General features: G+C 36.3%; 1 protein-coding gene across 2 annotated transcripts in view; it reads right to left on the bottom strand.

Annotated features, from left to right (window-relative positions):
* The window catches only part of LOC136834330 (homeobox protein aristaless-like), a 389,926-nt gene that overhangs the window by 23,812 nt on the left and 338,335 nt on the right, over positions 1 to 27,779 (bottom strand). For both annotated transcript variants that reach the window (XM_067096828.1, XM_067096827.1), the window contains exon 7: positions 2,238 to 2,864. In XM_067096828.1, the coding sequence (XP_066952929.1) occupies positions 2,238 to 2,848 (611 nt within the window). In that variant the 5' untranslated portion in view covers positions 2,849 to 2,864. The remainder of the gene's footprint in view (positions 1 to 2,237; positions 2,865 to 27,779) is intronic.

A 27,779-nucleotide genomic window follows, 5' to 3' on the forward strand; every position in this document is an offset into this window, starting at 1 on the left:
AGCGGTTTAGTTCTCGACAGTAGTTTAGTTGATCTACAAGTACGTTCCGGTGTCATTGCTAGAGGTGAATCATATCGTTAACCATTCTTTTTTTACCCCCACTTGTTGATCACGGAAAGGTACTACATCGAATTACCTCGCGTGACTGCAGCGCCAGGTACAAAACATTTGTGGACAGCCAATTTTGAACGGTAACCTGATGGATTGAGAGGAATTGATTCCGAGCTGATACTATTAGCTCTTCCACAGCAGTTCTGTTGTTGAGTCAGCGTTAGTTTCCTTCGATAATAATATAAAGATTAGTTTGTGTAAGATATAAGCATCCCGCATCAAACTGTTTGTGGTGAAAGTCAAATTAAAGGATCTCACTTTAATCTATTACAAATTTCCCAATTAAATTTTTCACTGAACCACGTCTACATTAAATTATAACTTAATTTCACTCTGCCCTGATAATATACTGTACATTAGGTTTCTGCGTATGTGTATGCATCTGCATGCATAAACAACAGCTCATAGTTCACTAATTTGGCAAAAAATAAGGAATTATCTTTTCTTTACGAACTCTTCGCCCATACTAGGATAAATCATGAGACGCGAAGTTGATTAGTTGTAATAAAGTTAATTATCAATACCAGAATGGTATAAATATCCCATCTACGTAAATGCCAAAGTGCTTTTAGCTAATCGTTTTTTTTCCTCTCGAACTCGGAATCATTAGTTATCGGAAACCCATATACTTTCCAAAACTTTTACATAGTTATTCAATATCTCTAAATCTCTACCAACAAGTTCTTTTACGATTGGCCGAATGGTTTCGACTACTAATCAATATCTCTAAATCTCTACCAACAAGTTCTTTTACGATTGGCCGAATGGTTTCGACTACTAAGAACCAAGCCGGTTTTAACCAATCAGTTCTTTTCTACTGCCAACTCTTTAACAGTTTTAAACTCGAAGGACAATGGAACGGGCAACGCAAAGCCTTTTCTAGCCCAGGCACGAAAAAAAGACGGAAAAAGACAGACCGGCCTCGTTAACAGAAGCTTATTATACACAAAAATATAATTAAATATTAGGCATGCGTGAGCCTGTATAGTGCACATGAATTGTCTACACACATTACCGAATTTCGGCGGTTATAAAGGACACAGAAAGATCTAAGTAATGAAAAATGGAATCACACATTATGCAAAAACACACCTGCCCCAATAACACCTGGCGATAAGCATCTATGGACGAAGTGCTCCTATTTTATGGCTTATATCGCCATTCTTCACAGCTGGCGAATTAGTGCTTTGTATAATGGACAGTTTTTGTTTCTCTATTTTCTTATGTTATCTTCAAGGTTATTCACCACGGATTTTAGTTTTCTTTACAGTGATATCAATCATGAAGAATGTTTTGCAAGCGTTTTAGTTATTTTGCCTCTAATAACTAACTGCGTTACATTTGCCATGTTCCGCCCTATATATTTTCCTCTTTCGGCATGTGAGCGAATTTATTCCCAGAAAGCAACTAGGTTTAGAAAAAGTACTCCTAAATGGTCGGGTTTTAAGAGATTTTCTTCAGGAAGGTGGAAAAAACCACAATCACTTATTAAAAGGAAAAACTAACAACTTGTTGGGAGACTAGAGGAACTGGTTTGGTACCGGATTCATATTTAGGACAAACGCTTCATTAATTTAATTTAAGTTGCAAAATAAAAAAACAAAAGCTTTAATAACTTAGCAGTGCATATTCGCTCTAACCTCTGTGTGAGGAAGTCGAGAAGTTTAGAGGTCACTGTAGCTATTATAAGCAAACTTATATCTGGTGGAATATCACTGATTTCCAGAAATACTATCATTAGAAACAGATTTATAAATACAGTTAATACTATCATATGATTTTCCTCACTAGAATTCTGCTTATAACAGTTGACTCAAAAATAATGGGTGTAAGTGCTTGTTCAGCACCTCTCAATTTCACATGTGTTATATGCGGAGGGCAATGAAATTACACACCGATCCAGAAAACATACACATTTTAAATTACACGATTTTTTTCTGACTCTGATTCTCACAGTAAATTCGTAGGCCTTAATTTAAGTATGTTTGCCTGAGGGGAATTCAGGTTACTGATAAATTTAATCAAGATTTATGTCCATGACTTTTTGAATATCGGGAACCACCTGTTACCGTGGAATGCGAATTGCATAAGACTGAAGCCCTAAAAAAAAAAAAATAGTAACTCACCTCGTGACCACATCCGGGTACTGAGTCTTAAGGAAGACCTTCTCCATTTCCTCCAGCTGATACGTCGTGAAAGTGGTTCTATAACGCCTCTGTTTCCTTCTTGGTTCTTCCAGGTGGGGCGGCTCCAGCCGAATGGGTCCTCGAGGATGGCCTTCCAGTGAAGCCAAGTCCAGCGGATGGTGGTGCGGCCCTTCGAAATCGTCCTCCAGAGGCCGTTTCAGCCCTCTGTCTTCGCCCTCGTCCTGTAAACCGAAGTTCAGATGGGGAAAGAGGGAGGACGCCGGGAGCAGCGGAGGGACCAGGCCTCCTAATCGCCCGTGATGTGCTCCCAAGAGACCAAGGCGCCCGCCGTGACCGGCCCCAATTCCAGCCCTTGCCATTTCAAGACCCAAACGGGCGTGGAGGCTGGTCGGGGGTGGGGGCAAGTCTGGAGAAACGGGGGGTTTCGGCCGAGAGAAATTGAGTGGTTCGTGGGCTTCATGCGCTAGGTGGGAGGGGGAAGGAGGCGTGGGCGGAGTGGTTGTAGGGGTTGACGCCGGGTGATGGGCTCCTGGTGGGGATGATGGGGATGGGGGCCTTTCCCTCTTGACCCCTGACATGACCGCCAACATGACGATCTAATGAAACCTGCAAAAAGAAAGGAAGTTGACACCAATTCTATAAAAGTATTTTATCGATCAAAATAAAGGAAAATATGTAGGAAATTACGGACACTGCATACCTAATCATTCCCTGACAACTTTACAGAAAAAAAAATATATATAAAGCTATCCACAGGATGAACATTTTACCCAACTATCTAAAGGGCACCGACATAAATGAAAATAACGATAATAACAGACACCCCCCCGACCATCAAGTAACCGATTCCCTCTCGCACCATTGGACTATTGCTCATGAAACTATAAATTTTTCTTTAGTTATCACAGAGGACTAAGAGTAGTATTAACAGTAGTAGGAATGGCGGTGGTGAAAAGAACCTTAATCTTGATAATGATATCACAGTGGGTTGGGACTTTTAAGTATTTCGTTTTTCGTTGTCATCAAATCTAACGCTTAACGGTGAAATCTTTGTCCTTTAAAATAAAATAAAATGTAATGAAGTATTTGCGTTTGGAGTAAATACCTATATCAGCAAGGATATGCTGGCATTGTTACCAGCCTGGTATAGACTTAATGCATTTAAGAAAATTAGTTCGTAAATACCTGGAGTAAAAAGAACAAAAGAATGATAAAAAAAGGAGCAATTGGTAATTTGACATAAGAAAGAAGGGAGATCTAAAGCAGAAGGCAGGGTCCATAGAAAGATATCTACACTAAGTACTACTTGACTATCGAGTGTAGTAATCCCAGGAAATGTCAGTCTATAGTACTCCCCCCGGTTTTAATTTCTTAACACGGGCAGGCCACGTATAATACCGGCCTGCACGTAAGCACTCCATCATTTCCACAGCCCATTCTCTGTACCACAATAAATATACTTTTTTTTTATGAATTGGGGACAGGTGTTCGAGGAATGTGGTTTAAACGGTCATGTTACATGTGTTACGATAGAAGGTGACTTATGAGTTGGCCTTAATCGGAACGAATCATACATATAAGAATAAATAAATGAATATATATTAAAATATATATATATATATATATATATATATATATATATATATATTTATATATATATATATATATATATATATATATACAATATATATATATATGCGCACATACACATACAATATATATATATATGTATGTGTGTGTGTATATACTATATATATATATGCAGATATAAAGAACTCTTTCGACCAACAGACGAGGAAGAGGAATGATGATCAAAAGACAGTTGCGGGATGAAGTCAGATGAAAAGAGGAAATTACCGAAGCATAACGAAGGAGATTGGTAAGTTCAGCAAAGATCAGTCCGAATGGTGACCTTAAATCACCTTGCACAGTTTCCTATTTTTGACTTGTACAGATTCCAGGGTGTTGCCTATAGAACTTAAGTGTTAATTGTTAGCCTTCACAGAATTCACATTCACAAAGTACAAGATACAAATGATGATATATATATATATATATATATATATTATATATATATATATATATACATATATATATATATATATATATATATATATATATATATATATATATATATATATATATATATATATATATATATATATATAAACACAGAGTACATAATTTTATTAAGTACCCTGTGAGAAGAGTGGATTTGTCACTTCATATAACGTTGCGAATCGCATTGCAGCGCCTCTACTGTACAAGGAAGACACGAGTTCAATCGTGTCGAATAGCCTATCTATCGAAGATAGATGGTTCACGTATGTAATATACAGCGTATTTTGTACTTAAATTTAATAAAAAAACAAGTAAAAATTACGCCGAAGTCTCTTCGGCGCAATCGAGTTTACTGTACAGCGTATAATCAAGGCCACCGAAAACAGATCTATCTTTTGGTGGTCTCCGGTATAATACTGTTATGAGCTGCGGCCATGAAACTCTCAGCCCGGCCGTGGTGGCCTGCGTTATGACAGAACGATGCAGTTACTAACCTTAAATAAAATAAAAACTGCTAAGGCTAGAGGGCTGCAATTTGGTATGATTGATGTATTTGGGGTGGATGATTAACATGCCAATTTGCAGGCCTCTAACCCTCAGTAATCTTACAAGATCTGAGGGGGCGAACAGAAAAGTGCGGACGGAGAACGGAGCAGTTTTCTTTTCAGAAAACTAAAAACCTTATAAAAAGAACTGAACATTAATGCTACATGGTTGGTAACAGCAGAGGGCAAAGCTCCTTTTCAGTAGCACCGAAGCAGGTTTAATATTTTTATTAGGTAAGATATAGTAAATATGGTAGGTAAATTTCGTGCTGTTAGTATATACCAGGAAAGCAAACTATTTTTGTTAGTAATCGATGAGAAAACTTACTATTTTTGTAAGCATTCACTCTGAAAACTATTTTTTATCTAGGATGAAAGATGTTTATAGGAAAACAACAGAATTACCTCAAGGCCTGCGCAGGCGTAAGTGACTCGTTCGGACACCAGCGTCTATTAAAAAAAAAAAAATAAATATAAGGGAGCTAGAAGTGGGGTCATTATTTACTTCTGGTACTGATGAATTCAGCAACAAAAACCTGAAGCTCAAGTGAGATTTTTACCTTTGTCCTGGGCTTTTGGTTTATACTCCGATTTTTTAAAATTACTTCAACTGGTACTTTGCTCTTAGTTTACACACAAACACATAAATATGTGTGTGTGTGCGTGTGTACATATATAATTTTTTTCAATGCCTAGATTCACCAAAATACTCCAACATCCTTCTGCCTTTTCAGTCGTATAATGATTTACTGAACAGTGTCACTAAATTCGACAGAAGCGACGCATTGGTGAATACACATAAGCGTATATACACAGAAACGAAAATGCACACACACCCATACACAAACACGTACGTGTGCATATATATACATCAAGGCCAAACAAACTTTGCAACCAGGGTATTGCCAGAAATAGCAGAGATATTTTGTTAAATATAATGCTCTGGAACCTTCACATTTGACTGCTGGTATTGTCGCTGCTAATAAGCAACCAAAACAAATTTTTAATGAGCAAATTAAGTGGAAAAAGTCAAAACTTCGAAAATCCAGTAAAGAGATGAACAAATGAAATAGTTTCTTTCTGGATATTACTCTTCCAGAACTGTGAAAAGGTAGTCTGAATAACAATACCTTTGAATAACGTGCGCATATACCGAGAAAACGGAAGTACGCATACATATCTAAGTATACATGTAACCTACATGTACTCTAAATTCAAGCAAGGCATAAGATGTGCGCATTTTGGTTCGCTGCACTTGCAAGCACAAGCATGGATTTTGGGGCAAATGCTGACGATAATAAAGATACATAATATACTTTTTAATTCACTGGAGGCTTGCGACTTCAATTATTTACATTCAAATAATCCATGTATCTATTCTGGATGTTTTTATTACAAAAAAAAATCTGAGTAAAGGTTTCACTTTAATTCTGATGGCCAGTCAGTACATCGTTTAATCTATTTTATTGTAAAGGTCAGTTGTTATGGTAAAGAAATATATATATAAAAAAAATTAATTTGCATAGGCAATCCAACGGAATATATACTATTTCTGCTGTTACTATAAGAGCATTCCAATTCATTCTTGATGGTATTAACATAATTTTTACTGCCAGTAGCGATAATGAAGACAGTGTTAAAGGTAATGAGCAGTTGAAAAATTACAATATGGAGTATACTATATATATATATATATATATATATATATATATATATATATATATATATATGTATATATATATATATATATATATATATGTACACACGAAAAACACACACACTCATATATATATATATGTGTGTTTGTGTAAATGTGAATATATATATAATGTATAATGAATTAAATATATATATATATATATATATATATATATAATATATATATAAATTATATTATATATATATATATACATATATATATATATACACACACACACACACACACACACACACACATATATATATATATATATATATATATATATATATATATATATATATCCATGAATACAAATGTCGTTTAATATCAAATATATATGGAGAATTATCACAGAATTTATATAAGTGATAAATGAACAGGTACCACTGGGACACATGAATGGATATATATAAATATTGTTGTAACTTCATGATTGTATATAAATAGTGTGATAAAAAATTTCATATATATATATATATACACACATATATATATGCAAATCGATGGAAGAGAGAGAGAGAGAGAGAGAGAGAGAGAGAGAGAGAGGAGAATGTTCCATCTAATGAGTCAGATAACACACACAGCTGTTACAGACGTCCGGTAATAGCATTAACATCGTTTATTCGCAGAAGACCAATGACGGCTTATCTATCGGAGTTATATCTGTGTACCATATGCTTCGCGTTTCGGGAAATACAATGGAACTAGCATTACCGGACAGCCGCTTATAATGTCCTTTAGCGATTACTTTCCCATTAAGGGTAGCCTTCCATGAACACTACGACCCATACATAATTCGCACAATATTAAGGAACCGTATGATTACAGCCACGTTACAATGTTTATGGGGTCCCATTATTTCCAGTACGATATAATGCCTTGTGACACGGGAGTAACATCTACAAGGCGTAATAGAATTATGTATAAAAACTAAAAAGATAACACGTATAATGATTGTTAAGGCTATACTCGTATGATATTGTTTTTCGAGTTTTAGTATATAATAATAAAATTGGGTATAATGGAAGGAATTTTACATAGGTCATGAGGAACGTGAAGAACTCGATTTCCAGACCGTGATGTTGATTTAGTCCTTTGTTCTTATCAGCAAAAGAATCCGAAATATCTAACTGAACCTCTGCTGCTCAAAGCAACTGGGCTCGGGAACGTACATGAAAGGAGAGAATAAAATCTGCAATTATTAAAATCCCCTTCTTGAACAGAGACAGACCTTTTAAACTGATAAACGAGGGACGTATTAATGCCGGAAGAATAATAAAAGCACAAAAGTGTGACACAGCCACCAACGAACAGATGGAGAAAAGAATCTAAAGTCAGTATTTATCTTAACTAAATACTGTTACTACTGTCACTATAGCTGTTACTGCACAAAATAGCACTGCTCATATTATTATTGTTAGATCTGTTACTACATGTCATCATCAGGGTGATGACTAGGACAAATCAGTGACATTATCATTACTGCATTCCATTCTCTTCTCATAAAGGCAAGATGATTACGATCTACAATATTTCCTTTCCATTCATTTTGAAGGGTTTAACATACAGCTTTCGAGATGGAACAGCGAATAGCTAATCTCTTATTATCACCATTATTTACAGCTGTCTCAAATATTCAAGTATTTAAACAAAATTCATCACCATCTTTCCTACAGACTATATCTACTTATGTCACGAAACCCTGTGTCCATTCTGATGATGTCAAACGCTTTCACTGATGAAGGCAGAAAGGAAATAATGCTACTTTGTTCAATAACAACAAATGAGAGAGAGAGAGAGAGAGAGAGAGAGAGAGAGAGAGAGACAGAGAGAGAGATTAAGGAGCTTCCACAAGAGAGAAAGTATTGGGATTCAGTATTGCAAAAACCTTTATGTTCTGTGAAAACCACATGAATTACATTGGGCTTGATTACTGCTGTAATGACTTTCAGAACCAGTGTTATACAACACTGGTTTCAATATAGGAACTTCGTTAAAAAGACAAGTAAAAATACATAAGTAAAACATTTTACAGCAACGTTTTATATATATATATATATATATATATATATATATATATATATATATATATATAGTATATATACATATATAAATATACATAATAATGAGTAAAATACAAGAGCTAGTGACCTGTCTCCCAGAATATCACTCATCACGAAAATACCACGGAAATCTCTTAACAATGTAAATGCAAAGGAAAAGAATTGCATACTTACGATTGTAGTTAATTAATGATATTATTATCCACACGGCCGGGAACCTTATCTTGACAGGATATTCATAAGCTCAGGGGATCAAAAATAAATAAGGAAAATCGCTAAATAAGTGTGCGTTGACACCTCGCAACAACGGTCTGCTTCACTGTTTGTAAGGTAATCACTTTTACCAGGGATACAGGCGATATCACCTGTATAGTTACACACTCACTGCACCTGTAACTTAGTCCCCGTACGCCAGCTAAAACTGACTGAATCAGCGTGCGTTCACTGCCACAGGTACAGTACACATTTCATTTGAAGAAAATAGCTCCTAATGACGTTATGCCTCTGCCGACAAATTACACTCACCCGCACAGTTACCGGTTAGGCTATTTCCCCACGGAGTTTCTTTCACATAACAAGATTCATTTCACGGTGCCATTATATTTCATGTTATGATTTGAAATGAATTCATTGTCCTATTCGTAGAGTTAACAATTATTTAACGACGGAATACGAATTTTAATTCTAAGAAATGCAATTTAGCAACTAGCATATCCCTCCCAAAAAGGGGCGGAGCACCAGGGACGTCACTTGCAAGAAGAGCTGTGATTGGTCGAGAGCAAGCACCGGAGTAATGTACGCGCCGTTAATGAAGTAAACCTCCATGGAAAGTTGTTCATGGTCTGAGGGTTTTTTGCTCCAATTGACACATTCTTTCGTTTCATGTCTTGAAAACTCCTACAATATCCAATTATGGTGTTCGGTGCCTCACGGCGACGTACGAATGTATTATTTTGCACCGTTCGCGAACAGAGGGGCCCATTTTCCCCGGATTCTAAAATAAATTGGATAAGAAACGTGAGAGGTTACTATGGCACGATCAACAATGTTGAGTATGCGACTTACCTATCAGGCCACGAGAGAGTTGCCAACGTTGGCCTTTTCTCGGCAATTACGGTACCGCACAGAGTGCAAAGAGAATTGACTTGGAAAGCCGTAATAAAAAGATTACTCTTTATTAGTTTCGACAGGTAAGATTTCTGAGGTATATCGGAATATTTATTGATGAAAATTAAGAATGGCTCTGAAAGATAAAATTATTTACTGATGCTGCAAATACGAATTGTTCAATTTTTCGAACACCGAGAAAAATAAGCCATAATTGTATCAGCCAAGAAAAATCAACAAAACCTAAGGGGTAGAACATAAAGTCACTAGGTGGCGGGGGGGGGGTTAGGAGAGGCAGACCTAGCCTTCCCCTACCACCAGGCGTGTTCCCGGAGTGTGGTACTGTAATGGCGGTTGCGAAGCAAGATCAGGTAAATTACCCGACATTTAAAGTTCAGTAACATTTTCTAATGATGAGGTATTAAGGTTGGCGAAAACCCCTCGGGCGATGTCATAAGAGAACCCCCTTAATTGCCCCTCAGCTGGAGAAAATGACTCCGTAATGACTTCCAAATCACCTTCAGAAGTAACGACATTTACAAAGGAGCTTTACCTGTGTTCAGCCGACTCTACACCATATACCTTTCTCCGGGATCTCTCTCTCTCTCTCTCTCTCTCTCTCTCTCTCTCTCTATATATATATATATATATATATATATATGCATATATAATGCATGTATAACACGTATATTCATGTGTTTATACCCCTTCTTCTCTTTAGGTATTTCCCCTCCAGGTAATGTTTGATGAGTATCTTTACAATAACAATAAATAAATAAATAATCGAAGCTACGCACTAATAAATGTTTGTAATCAAATCCGGAGTATGAAAAACAGACCCATACCTTAGTGCTCAAGTCATATTTACCCATTTTTATTCGTAAAAATATGGAATGTAAAAAAGTTACCGACAAGAAAACTTGAATTGGAATAATCGGAAAAACAACGGATTGGGAGACGAAGGACCGAACGATGTCGATTCAAGTCACAGGAGAATATATTTGGTGAGGATTTTGTTCGGTCCTCATCACAACACTATGATGAAATGAATGAATACGCAAGATGAGCCTGTGCAGTATCAAGACTTCTTTGTTTCTAAAACATTCTAAGCTCTGTCTAAAGTATAAACATGCGGATAATGATTGTGTCATTGTCCAAGTTTTCAAAGGGTTCAGGGCAATGAAAATTCGGATATTTCCTACATAGTGACCTCCAGCAAAGTTCGAGGTCGATATTTAAGACTAACACTTCTTAGGGGTCATTATGCTTTATGATATTTACATTCTTTTGTTTATGTTTTTACGGTCATCCCCAACGGGCTTGTACTAAACACGCCGCAAAGGTGGATACATACCGGATTAAAATCCTTGGGGGTCACTATCTATAGGAAAGATCCCATAATTCTAATTATGAAGTCTTCCGAGATAAAGAGTTCCAGTTTCGGTCTTGGAACTGCAAAAACAGGGATAAGTCTCGACAAACTGTCTTCTTGCAGGTAACTTCTTAGATATTCCATTAAGGCATATGGAATCTCACACACAATCCTAGTAAAGTTATTATCTGGTAATCAAATCATCAAGCTCTTCATTTCTCCTCAAAATCTCTCTTTTCCCAACGTCCTTCCTCTTTATGTTTTCTTTAAAATTCAACTTTGCAGTTACAACCCACCTTCAGGCCTAATTTGTTTAACATAAGCTAACTTTATATTAATATAAACGGACAGGTATATCCCCTCCCTGTTAATATTCTTAACCATGAGTTGTTGTTTATCCCGACTTTTCATATATAATTACCGTACTTGCCCAAATCCATGCCAACGCTTACTAGGGTTAAAGGTTATTTGTTACTTTAAAGCTACATAATGTAATGATTTAGAACAGTGGTTCTCGACCTTTTTTGGCCCCTGCACTCTTTCACCATAATTATGTCAGAATGTCATTCCTCCCTTTCCAAAACTGTCTGCCTCAAAAGGTGCATTCCAAATAATATGCAACAAAATACTAACACAAACACACAAGCTATAGAGGAGAGAAGACCCACCGTGACCTCTCAGTAGTGCAGACCGACGCACACTTTGTTTTGTGTGGTCCTAAAGCCAGTTTGAGCCTGCCAATCTGTGGTCACAATTCGCCCCCGGCCCCACCGGAAAATCTGCACTTCCCCCTGGTTAAGAACCACTGATTTAGAGCATCACTGCCATGACCGGAATTAAAAGCAAAGTATTTATGAAAGAAGTAAAGCCTGGATTGCTAAAGAGTGCAAAACAACCGTCATTATTTTCGTTTGTAGATCCCAGCTATTCAGCGATCTGAGAAGTAATGAAGACTATTTATAAGGGACGTAAGGAAATACTGGAACAGTGTTCTGCACTCTTAAAATCATCAGTCAATCACTAGTCAATATCTACCATATTTACTACTGTCTGCTTTCATGTTTACTCTGCAGATCACAACAGACAACTCTGAATGTTCTTTCTATTTCATCATAATCAATAGGCTGTCGTAAACTTTAAGCACAAAAGTTTATCGAAATATGTCCTAACAAGGAAACTTGGTGATGTCATTAAAATACATTGAAATCAACTGAGTATGTGTAAATTATAAGAATTTTTATAGTATGGTAGTAATTTACGATCCCTGTCACCTGGTCATCACTGAAGGTGGCGAATATGACACCTGGGTGTTCAAACATGTTTACTATAATAGAGGAATAGAAGACGCTGGTTGTTATAATGCCCGAACGTGCCACCGTTCTGCACTGTTGCTTTCCAAGAAGGGGAACGTAAGAGAATAACAGAATAGAGAAACCGATGTATTCTGATTTTCCGTTTAGCATTATACATACTCAATACCTTTACGTCTACAGCACATGTAAACGCAAGCTCACAATCTATCTGTCTGGCATAGGCGACACTGACAACCACAGTTGTTTCTCTGTATTACATTTTAGCTACAAAGCAAAGAGACGGAGACACCAAAATGCAAGCTTTTCGTGTAACTTTATCGTGGTATTTTTACTTCCTTAACGACTCGTAAAATTGGAATTATTTTTTTTTATTTGACCGACAGATTAGAATCAAAGATAATACGATAAACAAGGTATTTTCAAAAGCTACCGACATACAAACTCACATACAAACACATACGCACACATACTCACCCACACATACACAAACAAACACACACCTGTATATATATATATATATATATATATATATATATGTATATATATATATATATATATATATATATATATATATATATATATATATATATATATATATATATTAACTGGCTGTTATGAAAGTGATATGAACTGGCGTTTATATGCACCTTCATAGCAGCCACTCGATTGAAGACCTATAAGACTCACCTGCGAGGAAAGTATAAGAGGAAAAGCCCCTTCTAGCGAATAGAAAGTCTGCGTGCGCGTAATTCTCGCCTGCAATTATATAGCGGATATTTTATGATCGCCAGACGCCTTCCTAATTTGGCGTGACATGTAAGGACGATTTTTCTGACTTACGTACACAATTTCTCACACGTGTGACACATGTATTTACGTTCAAAGGTAAAGAAATAAAGTGTTCATGTAATGCAGAGAGAGAGAGAGAGAGAGAGAGAGAGAGAGAGAGAGAGAGAGAGAGAGAGAGAGAAGATAAGATTTCTAAGAATGAAATCATTTTGTGAATCGTTACGGATAATTAGTTTTCGACAAAGTGTAACAAAAATACCGCAGCAGACTCCATCATTACCTGCAAGCCATGAGCAGAAGACGAAATCCACTTTTCATTTATATAAAGGCTTTAGTTTTGACGAATTGTTTTCTCCCAAGAATTGTCTCGATAATTTATTAGTGAATTCTGCAGACTACGAAGCTAAAAATTTTGCGTCGCTCGTGTAGAAAGACTGAAAATATAAATCTTTCTATTTGAAATTCTGCGCGATACAAAATATTCTGATTACATTTGACTCGAAAACTTGGCCTGTTTGTTATTCTTAATGTCTGCTTCCGCAAGGCTGTGAAATTTTACAATTTGCAAAACCCTCACAAAAATCTGTTAGTCACATGCACTCTAAGACATCGACAATTTTCAATGAGAAAGAATTGTTGGGTTTTTCTTTGCCACTGATAAGCTGTCATTTGAAATTCTCATTAACAAAGTCAGTTTAAAGTTCCAATTTTACACAGCTATCCTGGGTTGGCTCTGGGAAAGAAACTGTGCAGAGTTATATCCTGTAAGGATATCAGGCTGAAGTTTGGCCAAGTATGTTATAACAGTTAGTAAAGTTTACCAATTACAGAAGTGCATTAGAACGGTTAGTAAAGTTTACCAATTACAGAAGTACATTATAACAGTTAGTAAAGTTTACCAGTTACAGAAATACATTATAACAGTTAGTAAAGTTTACCAATTACAGAAGTACATTATAACAGTTATCGTTATCATATTTTTAAAAAATGGCCTATATTTTAATACTTTTCAAATCGTATTATGACAGACTATCGGTTTCGGAATACAAAGACATGCATTACCGATGCTAAGTATCAAAAAAAAATTAATTAAATTTTACAAAGAAATTTTATTAAACACAAATATATATATTGTATTATATAGTGCTAGTTAGTAAAAAGCATCATTCACTCATGGCCAAGCAAGAGACAAGCGTGACTGGTGAGTTGAAAAATAAGCACGTACATTACATATTACCTGTACTTGAAAAACGTTGAACGTGGTTATAATTGTTAACAAAATTATAGACAGACAGATAGATAGATACACTGAAAGAAAGACAGATGGACAGATGGATAAATAGAAATTGCAAGCAGACAAATAGTTCCCAAGAAGAAGAACAGCGTTCTTGTAATGAGATCAACTCGATCTCAAGAAAAGACCGGTAACAAGTAGAAGGAAATCCTGATAGGGATCACGAAGCAAAACCCCCGGACAATATAATTATCCTTAATTACAAGAACTCGCGCAGGATGTCAGTAGAAGATTTCCCTCATTCATCAAGTCCTTCTTTTGGATCCTTTTTGCGCAGTTTGACTTCCAGGATAAGCTTATCCCATAATGGTTTTTTTGATGCTTACGAGCAGCGATGCTATCACTGGCGTTCAGGCCAGCTTTTATAACAACGATTGCCGTATTTTTGTAACGTCACGTTCAAAATGATTTTCCCTCGACTGGTTTAAAAGTTCAGTCATATAAGAAACCGATAGCGTATCATATTAAACAGCGGAAGGAAGTTCTTTTACTTCTTACAGGCTTAATGCGCTAGCCAAAATCAGTGCATACCCTGCATTTATGTTCCTGTTCAAGACTTAACACTTGATATCTTTTTAAGATTACACGCATATATGCACACACACACACACATATATATATGTGTGTGTGTGTGTGTGTGTGTGTGTGTGTGTGTGTAATCAGAATCTTTGAGTGTCTATGGATCTTCATCCGGTATAGCAGGCTATAGCGAGCAAAACCTGTTACATTTCCCCTAAGGCTTCTGATTTTCCATCGCTCTCTCTCTCTCTCTCTCTCTCTCTCTCTCTCTCTCTCTCTCTTCCTTCCCCTGCCTCGGGACCAATTAACCCCGCATCTAACAATGTCATCCGGCCTCGCTCGTGCCCCGAGGTGTGCGTTGCGGTAGTTCCTGCCCAGGTAATTGTCATATCCTGTCTTGGTTCTTCTACCCTCCGGAGGATGATCGTTGCAGGGCGGGGAAGGAAGGACGAGGTTGGGAAGGAGAAGGGATGTGGGGTGCAAGGAGGGTCCTTCATGAAAGGGAAAAACGGTAAAGGAACAAGAAGACGAAGGTGAGAAATAGGAAACTATCTAAATCTCAGTCTATTAATTATGAGTATTATTAATATCCTATTTCAATCGTAAGTAAAGCTACAAGAATTTCCAAAAAGAACACAGCTAAACATATAAATGGTAAAATCTAAATGGTCTCACGAAGTCTGGAGGACTACAGACAATATCAGAGGAATAAAAGCACGCCAATCTTCGGTAACCTCAGGAAATGCTGTCTTTGAAATGACCGCCAGAGGCACAATAACGTCCATCCTAAACTCTCACTTTCGCTTCGGATTTCTTTGACCTTTTTGCCTCAACTTAAACGAATGAAACCAGATTAATATTACAACGTGAAGCATTTTACGTGTATGTTTTGCATTTTACGTATGTATGTACAGTATATATGTTTGTCTATCTATCTATTTATTTATCTATCTATCATATGTATATTCTTCTGCCAGTTTTAAGTTTTTGAAATGAGGTTGCTAGCCCCATGCTCTTTTTAGCTCTGGCTGTAACCACCACATTCGTCTAACTACAAAGTACACAATTCACTATACTCAGATCAACAGAATCACAGTGTTTTCCAATAGAGCGCCCAAACGCCTGTCCTCGCCCGAGATCAGAACCCCGGTCATACGGGCTTGTGGGCAAAATGCCACCGATCACAGCATCAGGGCTTTGTGTGTGTGTATATATCTATATATATGCATATAAATATATATACATACATATATATACATACATACATTGTGTATATATACACACACACATATATATACTGTATTATATCTATATATATTATATATATTTATAAAATGTTCTAATCAGCGAATTATTGTGGTCGTCCTTAAAATCGCAAGTTCATTTCAAGCAAAAATGATACCTTTCAAAAATGGTTCGGAATTCGTTTACGACAAATCAGTTTATCATAAAACCCGTAATGAACAAGAGGGAAAAAATTGCTGTAGAAATACCTGCAGAATAATTTCATCCCCCTGAAGGAAAAAAGAAGAGAGAATTTACATCAAACTTGAATAGTCCTGCCAACCTTTCTCTCGCTGTATAATTTTCAGGTAATTTTTAAATCTGGAAAACCTGGCTAGGGGGATATCTTTTGTTAAAGTTTACCACGAGTGAAGTTACTTAGACTCTAAGTTATTCATGAGATGAATAACTACTGATAATGCAGTTCTGATGAAAACCAGTTTGCATTTTTTAAAAATTAATGATACTTACATAATCTACGATGTTTTGTTGTCTAGATGCAAACACATTTGCAGACGACTATTTTTAGAAAAACTGCAAACTTGTTTTAATCGGAACTGCATTATCAATATTCATCTCATGAATCACTCAGAGCAAACACACTTCCACGCATGATAATCTTGAACAATAGCTTACCCCTCACGGCTAGATTTTCCAAATTTATAAATTTTCCGAAAATCTTATGGCAAGAGCAAAATCTGGCAGGGCATCTAGTTACAAAGCCTCATGAAACTGGACTTTCTCCTTTCCAGAGTATTTAGAATCATAAGAAAAGGGAAGGGAAGATAGAACACAGTATTACTGATGGCGTCCTTGTCTGCACCGAGAGAGATTGCGAAACGTGACTTCCTTAGTAAATCACCCGAGGGTCGAAAACGGTCCAATTTTACGGACAGAAAAGAGATCGCACGCTTTTTCGGCCTCATAATCGGCTACATTCTTCTGACTATCACGTGAACGCGAGAGGCCTTTGAGTATCGTTATTCGCCATATGCCAATGTCCCCCTGGAAAATTGACTCAAAGCAGGAATTGCAAAACAGTATTTTGTTCCCATATGTTTCTTGCTTACACTTAAGACGGATAACCCGTTGGCATTTTGAAGCCCAGGTCCTTAGAAAACAGGAAACAGACTGGGATGAACCTCCCTATAAGGGTATAGATACCTACTAATAACTTCAGAAAGTAATCATTTGTCAACTTCCGCTCAGTATAGGAGCCATGACGTAGACGGATTGATATGGAGATTTGCGTCACGAATAAGGACAATATTGAAGGAACCTTGTCCTGGTTATAAATTAAGATTAAAGACCACCATATTAGAAAGAGGAAAAATAAAAACCACCGCTTCCCTGTGCTTCGTGAAAAGTACATAGAAGTAATTTAAAGAAAAGTCTTCACTAAGCTGTGATGTAACATCGTTTTCATATAAAAACCCTACCTGTATTTCCAAGGTCAGAAAGACCACGTATAACAATAATGATAACAAGAGCCAAAAACACTTAAACAGACCAACCATGTCTTCGTCAGTGTTCCAGGAACTTACTGTAAGGCTGGGTTCGCTTGAATTAACAGGTTAGAAGACTTTTACGCCACACATATTATTGAATTCTTTTATCAAGATCATGGAAACCTTAACGAAAATTAATAGCTTCTGGATCCGCTTGCTGAATCTTCCTAGAATTCCGTTCACATCCAATAATGACATTTTTGAGAAATGTGGCCCGGCAGAAATAAATACAGACAAACGTTTTGAATCCATATGCCACATCCATAACAAAATCTAATGATTTCTTCCTTAACCTATAGCATACATCCTCATCAAATGTATTTGACTTTCTGAGAGAGACAGACAGGCATAGAGACAGCCAAACAGAAATCGGGTAAAGGATGATCATATAACTCTGTCAGCGGAGTTAATAACAAAATCAAGGACAATAGCTTCAGCGCTAGGTGCAAACTCACATCACCAAACAAAAAGCTAATTATCCGAAGTGGTTTAATGAAGAGGAAAAAACCAAAGGAGATAATTACGTAGCCTTTTTACTCCTCCGGGCGACGGAGGAATTAGTCACAAATATTTATAGCGTCACAGCGGTGGGGTACCGCAGGAGGAGGATGTAGATTACTGAAACGGCGCAAGATCAATCGGGTCTATCATCCTCTTCGGTCACACCATTGTAAAAGCCAGCCTACGTGCGGTTTTCGCAGAGAATTTTAAGTTTATTGCATTCGACTTCGAGAAATATGGGAGTGTATTGTTTATGCTTTACTGACCAAAACTAAGATAGTGCTTATATATATATATATATATATATATATATATATATATATATATATATATATATATATATATATTATATATATATACATATATATAAAATGTATACATACATATATATATACACACATATATATATATATATATATATATATATATATATATATATATATATATATATATATATATATATATATATATATATATATATATATATATGCCTGAGAACTAGATATATAAACATGCATTGATATGCATACTTACAGAAACAAGTCGAAGCGGTTACAATATAAACTTTTTCCGACTGACCATATTTCTGTGCCAATTCACCTTTTTCTTTGTTTAACCCACTGAAATGTAAAAAGTTACAGTAATATGTTTAATTTCCTCAGCCGCTGGCAGGAAATGGATATAAAAAAGTAGAAACCATGACCTTCAACCAACCCCGCAAAAATCCATCGCCCATTTAATAGTTCAGACACCGGCTGTATGCGTCTTTATTTGGTCGTATATTTTGGTGACTAACAATGGGACACTTGTACCGCAGAGCTGATGTAACATTTTCCTTTTTCTGTCCCCCTTCCTTCTCCTGGGTGTATTGCTGGCTTTAATATGTGGCTACTGTTACTAATTGATTAGAAGCCTTCTCAGTTTCTATCCTTTACCATACCTCATGAAAAAATTTAATTTATTTTAATTTTCACGTCAAATCTGAATAATAGCGGAATTCATAGGATTATTGATACCTTTCAGCTTAATATTTAATAAAACTTACCAGTTATCATTTCTAGTTAAAATTTATATACATGCAACGTAAACGGTAGCTATATGTTGTCATGTGCCTTTTGAAACCAGAGGCCAGTAGTCCTTGACACGTTTTAATCCTATCTCTCACACATATGCGTTCAAGTGTTAGGCAACACATTTTTTGAGCCATCATCACGACGGGATCAGCTTACCGAAGCTGTGATGTCCTTTCTCTAAAATTCGTATGAAACCGGTCATTAACTTTCACAATCAACTCCCAGAGAAAGGAATGCACTTCGGTGAAAAAGTAAACATAAATGAATTATTAAATAGATAAATATATACACACGATAAAAATAACCGTGGTGCCGTGAAGTAAAAAAAAATCTCTTGGACTTGCTGCTTTGTACTTAATCTAGACTTAAATCAACAGGTGGTAAAGCCAACTAATCTAACTTTCAATCGGTGTCATGCGACAAACCTACTACCCGATTCGTTGATTTAGTGAGACAATCAAACCTTCAGGCATATAAATAGTTTTTTAAGGTATTAAAGAGCTTCATAAAAAAAATTATCCACACGTTTACAGAAGTACACAAACCGATAAAGACAGCTTGATTATACGAGCAGATTTTGTAAGCCCAAGGTCAACAACCACCACAGAATCCGACTCTCCAGTTTCATTCACGTACAGATATAAAACCTGCCTGCCCGTCTGTCTGGACCATCGAAATTCAGGCCTGTCTACCAATCTCTGATAAATAAATAAATAAATAAAGGAAACACCTTCCTAACGCTTTTCCGTAAATGTCAATTAGGAAGATTTCATATCAGTCCCCAGAACTGGAACGTTCACACGCAATTTCCTAGAAAATGGATTTCATGAGCAGGCTTCTAACCAGTAAAATGGCAGTTGGAATGTTAAGAAATAAAGTAATTCAGCCATACGCATCGGTGTTACACATTTCTTTTTGTACAGTGACGTACAGTGACCTACGATATGAAACGCAATGTGTATCCGTGTATATATTCTTTTACTGTTGAGGAATTACGGACTATGTGGGTAATGGACTGGACTCTTTCACTCCTGGCCTTACTTTTATACGTATGCAGAATTAACGTATTTTGGGCCAAGCTTCGGGACGGTGATGTACATAGGGTTGCGACCACCCGTCTTGGCCATTTCATATATAACTGTCACTCTTGACGGCACACGTGCACACGCACGCATAGACAGGCACAGGCACACGCACACACGTACATATATATATATATATATATATATATATATATATATATATATATATATATGTATATATACATATATATATAATAATATATATACATACAAGATGGTTTTTGTTACTAATTTCTCTGTCTCTTTTTACTCTCAAATGATAAGTTACAAATATACCTTAATATCGTTTTACTTTGGAATAACTACCACCCAAAAAATACGTGTCTGTACCAGCAAGGATTTATATACTAAATATATATATATATATATATATATATATATATATATATATATATATATATATATATATATATATATATATATATATACATACATCTATACATACATACATACGTACATACATATGTATATATACATACATACATACATGGGTACATAAACAGATATATTCGTGTGTGGGTGCGCGCACGCGTGCAAGAGCCATATGGTGACAGGCAGAATGAACCCAAATGAGCACCTTAATGTAAATGGTTTCATACTAGCGGACGCCATTACGGTTTAAAATTTCCCCACTAATCACAGCTTCCGTCTTTTATGGTGATCTCCTCCCGGTAAGAAATTCATCATAGGAACTGGAGCGATTATATTGCACAAAGATGTCACTCACTTCTCACCTTCGCCGTTGAGGGAAGGTAAAACTTTCCTTTATGCCTCTGTGCCGTTTCACTAAAGGGTCGCCTCTTATCATCTCAAAGTTAATTGTTCAAGTCTCTTGTGCTTTTAATGATCCACTGTTCAAGACTTTTTCTAGTGTTACTTTTCGTTTCAAGCAAGCGTAGCGTTGACTTTTTAAGAACATGTTCGCTCCCTGCTTCTGAAAGAGCTTGCCGCGGCAAGGCAGGAGCCGATTACGGTGCATGCGCGTTACGTGTGACAGACAACAACGTCTCATTTCGAAATCCCGTCGTCACAGACCGCTTTCTGCCTTTCTTAAATGGATAGACATTTTCCCTGTAACAACACGAATCTCGCGTCATTTGACCATCGTGAGCCGTTTCTCTATCGCTGATTTTCATCAGAAGCTCTTAATCCACAGAGCTGAAATTTTACGCATTTTAGTTCGAAGGACACATTTCTTAACACGTGAAGTAAATTTTCCTGAAATAATGCTGGTGGGATTATTACCACGGAAAAGTCTTAGGAACTCGATGGGTAAAGCGACTCATACCAATTTATTTCAATTTAATGGTCTTGCTGTACGAGCAAGAGGAAACTTAGGAGCATGGTTTCGAAAAATCAAATTCCAATTACTGTCAAATTTTTACCATGCCTCGAAACCTGCAGTGATATATTGTTAAGGGAAGCATATTCCAAACCTCGTTTGTAAATATAAAAGGAAATATATTTTGAGGTACTAGAGGATTTGTTGGGTTGGGGTACTGGAGAGAGTCAATTTCCCTTGTCATCGATGTTGTTTCGAATAAACTTTTCTCGTTTTCTTTGTTGATTATACCTTGAATACTTTTATCATTCCATATGTCCCGGCTTAAACAGGCCCAACTTCTAACTCTTTCTGGCGAAATTGAATTAACTGAAGCCTCTTACCTCACTTTTGTGTGTAATGAAAGAGGATTACCTTACAAAATTAATAAAATTCTCGTGCCCATGGTCCTAAGTACTGCCCGAGTTTTCTGTGCGAAGTGCATCATATATAATTACAATGACTATGTATATCCGTTATCAGACTTTTGCAATGATTAGTCATGCATATATACAAAGACTATATGTATCTTCAATGTGGTATTCCACCTATTAGCCACATATATCCCAAAGGATATATAAATTTGCGATATGATTTTCTTCGAAATATTGCATTACCTGCAAATACACTTATTTGTAAATGAATAACTGACTGGGTATAATTCAGAAATTCAAAGTTGGTGAAAATGATTTTCTGTTGAGCAGGCTGACATGAGTCTCATATCATAATTTAATCGTAATTTGTTTTATTTATTCTATTTTGTTATTTACACTAATTCTTTTCATTAATCTCATTTGCTTTTCTTTGTCATTTCCATTTCATACTTCATTCTTTAAGTCTCAAGTTTCTTTTCTATACTGGGCTGCCTTCCTTATTGTGAACTGAATATACAGTGTTTAGGCCAAAGGCCAAGCACTGGGGCCTATGAGGTCATTCAGCGCTGGAAAGGAAAATGAGAGGAGGTAGGTCTGGAAGGTGTAACAGAGGGAAAACCTCGCAGTTGCGATATGAAATATTTGTTAAGAGACGGTGGATAGCGAGATGGAAGAAAGATAATATGAATGGAGGTACAGTAAAAGGAATGAAAGGGGTTGCAGCTAGTGGCCGAAGGGACGCTGCGAAGAACCTTTAGTAATGCCTACAGCGCACCCCGTGAGGTGCACTGACGGCGCTATCCTTTATTGTGGCCCCTGGGCTTGCAACATTCTGTTCTGCAAATAATGTTGCAACTTATCTTCTAATAACAATTATAACAATAAAATGACAATAGTCATTCTTCTGTATCTGCACAGCTACAGCTGGATTGGTAATGTGGCCAAGCATGTCTTCTTTGTTACCATAATCATACTGAAAGGAGACATTAATAACAAAACCGCACTGGTTACGACGAATTCCAACACGAGCACCAGCCTCCTTATTATGTTGATTGCTTTGAATTCACAAATTCTTTTTGACATTTGAGTTCTGTTCTTGTATGAAACCTAAACTTATTGTTATCCTTCTTTCTTCCTCGATTTCTTTTCATCTTTCTTTTTTTCTCTAACGCTTTTCACGCGAGCCTCGTCTTGAAAATGATGATGTTGCACGAAGTTATTGTTTTCCCTTCGTCAGGATTAAAAGAATATCGGAAGGGACCTGCCATCAGGAGTCGAGAATTACTGTCTTTTCTGCCTCTTCATCTGCTCAAAGTACTATTTTTCCCTCGTGGTTCTGAGTCGCCATCATGATCTTTAAGAATCGTAAATCACGGGACTCCGCATTACTCCTGCCAGGTTCCAATAAATAAAAAATTCTAATGATGCCGTGACTGAGATCTTTTTCTTTTTTTCGAGTCATTTGTATAAAGTATTTATCTAGGCGACATCGCGACCAAATGGCCTCTGTGTGACTTCACGTGTCATTAATATTCAGTTTCATTTGTATTCTTTCTCCTCTATGGGAGTTAAGAATTCCCGTGTTGATTTCAGAATAAGTTATGTGCAGGTGAATAAATATAACGAAGAAACATACGATTAATTGCACCGAGGGTTTTTGTCGAATGCACTTGGCAACATTCTCATACACTGACTGCCACGTTTGCATAAATTGTGAATTTCTCATTGGCAAGAAATGCCTGCTTATATGAAACCCAATTTTCTACAAAGACATCGACTTAGCTTTCTTCTCTCTCTCTCTCTCTCTCTCTCTCTCTCTCTCTCTCTCTCTCTCTCTCTCTCTCTCAGCATCAGGGAATTAAATATAGTAAAACTGGATTCATGAAGCTAATGCTACCTTGGTGTAATTGAAATATGTGAATCCCACAAATACGAGGAAAATGAAGGTGTACACGTGTGTGTGCGCGCGTTGCGCGAGAGCGTTAGAAAGAAATTTTCGTTTGCCTAAGGTCATAAAATGTTGATCTAGACCATTTTCGTATATGTAGTTCGAAGTTCCAAATTCCTTAAAGCGATGTGGCATGAGTAAACAAAAATTCTCCGCTGAACTTCTCAAAGTTCAATATAAAAACCAAAAATCAAATTTTTTTCCAGAGAGTTACGACCTGCTAGGCTATAATTTATTGATGTTGTATCCAAAATGATACAGTACACTACCAGTGTAAGTAGAGAGAGAGAGAGGATCGAAAGTGACGAAGATAAATAACCAAAAACAGCCATGTCAGCATTTATTTTCAATAACCAACTTTAAAAGAATGTCCATATATATGTGTACGTATGTATGTATGTATGTATGTATGTATGTATGTAATAGTATGTATGTATGTATGTATGTGTGTATATATTATATATATATATATATATATATATATATATATATATATATATATATATATATATATATATATATATATATATATATATATATGCACGGCAATTACCAGTTACAATAAAACCGTTAATGACCAATTTTCCAAATCATGTGTTACTGATAGATTTTATCTATGAAAATCATGTAGCCTGAATTGAAAGAAAAATGAATGCGGCCTATTAGCTAGGCTCACAAGGTGGGCAATTCATGCTGTCAAGAATCGAGTTCAGAATTAATACTACAGTATACATACATATATATATATATATGTGTATATATATAATATAAATATATATATATATATATATATATATATATATATATATATATATATATATAGATAGATAAAGTAATCAACACATATAATGGAACAGAAATAAATTTCTGACTCACATCGAGATCGACCCAAATCTTTCAATTGGAAAGCAAGGGCGCTACCAACCTAACCACACAGGTTATAAAAGAGTACCATGCAAAGGTTTTTACCTGGGCAGGCGTACACACGAATGATCATTTTCTGAGTGAAGGGATAATTCAATTGAAAACCTGGGTCGATCCCGATGTGAGTTAGAAATTTATAAATATACATATATACACACAGTGTGTATGTATATATATATATATATATATATATATATATATATATATATAAAAATTTCTAACTCATAGAGAACCCAGGTTTTAATTAAATTATTCCTTCACAGGTAATCTCTCTCTCTCTCTCTCTCTCTCTCTCTCTCTCTCTCTCTCTCTCTATATATATATATATATATATATATATATATATATATATATATAAATATATATATATATATATATATATATATATATATATATATAAAGTATATATATCCAATATATATATACAAGAAATCTCAATGCTCTGAATTATCTGCTGCGCCTGTGTTGGCCGACCTTGCTGAGAACAAGAAGGTTACCGCCTTCTGGGGACAACCCCTAAATTCGGGAAGGAAACCAGTTGGAAAAATTATATACGTATATTCGGTGACTGGAAAAAGACTCAAGAAGCAAAAATACTAAGGAATTCAATTCTTGGAGAACTCCAAAAGTTCTTTCGAGAGGAACAGATTATTCGTCATTAACACTTAAAGTGTTTGAATACCCTTGAGGAGAAAAAATATCAGCTCATACTCTCATTTATGAGCTAAAGTCAATTTTGAATACTTATACCCCTTGACTCCCCTTGGCGTGAGAAATGTCAGAACTGTTACAAATATAAATTATGAAACAATATATTTCGTGTTTTCATGACTTAACTACAGTACCTAACACTTGATGGGCTTTGCATATGAACTTATCTTCTTTTTTTTTAATGAAAGTAGTTTTACGTTTAATATTACTAGACCGCATTACTACGTGAGAGTTCAACAAGAAATTTCCCCACTTTATAAATTCGGCTTTTGATAAACAACGACTGGATACATTGGCGGACGATGTTATCTAAACAAATTGCCCGACAGAACGAGAGACGAACCGCGTCTTCGTTTCTTGTTGATCACTGGTTATTTTGAGTCAGCTACTGTACCCGGAAGTTCCCCAGATATTTCGGGAAATGGAGGCATCCTATGCTTTTGCCGAAGAGGGTTCTATTATATCTGGTAAGAGGTTTTCAATGCTTTGAAGCTTGGCTTTACCGGGGAGCGCAACCAATCAAGCCAAATCACGCTAATAGGTCGTTATTACGGCCAAAGAACTGTCGGTCTTTATGAAACAGAGAGAGAGAGAGAGAGAGAGAGAGAGAGAGGAGGAAGGTAACGAACCCCAAAGGAAAGATTGGAAAAAAGATTAAAGAATCTAAGAATTTCATTTCAAATTACTTACTCACTTGTAGTTTTTAAAAGTTAACTTTTATGAGTGAGGAGTGAAATACGATTTTCTCCAAGAAGTTATATTGAACTGAATTTTTTAAAAATCATTTCCAAAACCTAACTACTGCAGATAATACATGTCGTTACAGAGAACGAGTCTAATTTTAAAAACCAATTTTGTAATAAGATATGAAAGATAATTGCAAGCACGTGCGTGCTGTGCATGAGGGTTGCTTTTTTTGACCAAAAATATTTATCAGTGAAGTACAATAATTAGTTAAGCTCACATTCCAGTTATCAGATGATAGTCTGTCTATCTGTCTGCCTGTGTCTCTCTCCATCTTCGCTATCTTCTTAATGGTACCATTAGTTGTCTCGTTCACTCCCACCTAGAATTAAGACAATCTGCTACTCCTAAATTGCCGACTGAGCTGAACTACCTTAATAACATAACTGTAATCTTAACCTAGGAAAGATGTTACATCGAAACTCATTCTTTGCTGTCCAAAGAGGACGACTGAATACTCCAGACGTTATTCAGTAAAGAATTTCTGTAGTATATGGCTGTTAAATTTAACCGCACAATTCCACCATGTATTTGATATCTAATTATAAGGAAATATAATTCTGAATAATCTTGCAAAACAACTGATGTGAAAACAGTCTCACTGGTTCAAAAACGACTCACACATTGTTCATGGAGGTTTAACTGAGTTTAATTTCCCTTTCAGACATAATCTTCGAAGCCTTTAAAGTTATAAAAGTACTGTACAGCGGGTAAGACACACAACATCGCATGGCTCAACGTAATACAGTTGTGGTTTCGTCATCAGCGTCCAGCCCACACGAGGCAGCCATTACGGCAATTATTTTGTCAACACCTCACCGGCAAAGGGCTCAAAGAATCACCGCTAAGGGCCCCTTACAGAGAGATCACTGTAGGAACTCTTCCCCGTTCGAACAGGCGGATAGACAAAATACAAGCAGACGGACACTTGGGTCCAATAGCATTTGTCGGTCCTCACGCCTTCCTGTTCATATCGGAGGAAGTCTTCTCTTTGACTTGGAAACTATTGTACAATACTTCTTCCTTTCATTAACAATCTGGCCAAACTGGATGAGTTAATGAGAAGAGTTTGCTTGTTACATTAAAAATCTTTGTATAATTAATACGACGATGAGGATGATATAATCTATTGCTGGATGAAGTACAGGAAAAAATCGTCACGGGACAGGGATGATCAAGAGAATTTTGTTGTTGTTGGGGGTGGGGGTTAGGGAAAATCGTTAGAGGAAGCAAGAATGGGGTAGGAGAGTGAGGGAAGAAATGACAGAAGGGACAGACCCACTAGCTTA

Source organism: Macrobrachium rosenbergii, chromosome 53 (genome assembly GCF_040412425.1).
Source record: "Macrobrachium rosenbergii isolate ZJJX-2024 chromosome 53, ASM4041242v1, whole genome shotgun sequence".
Taxonomy (NCBI): Eukaryota; Metazoa; Arthropoda; class Malacostraca; order Decapoda; family Palaemonidae; genus Macrobrachium; species Macrobrachium rosenbergii.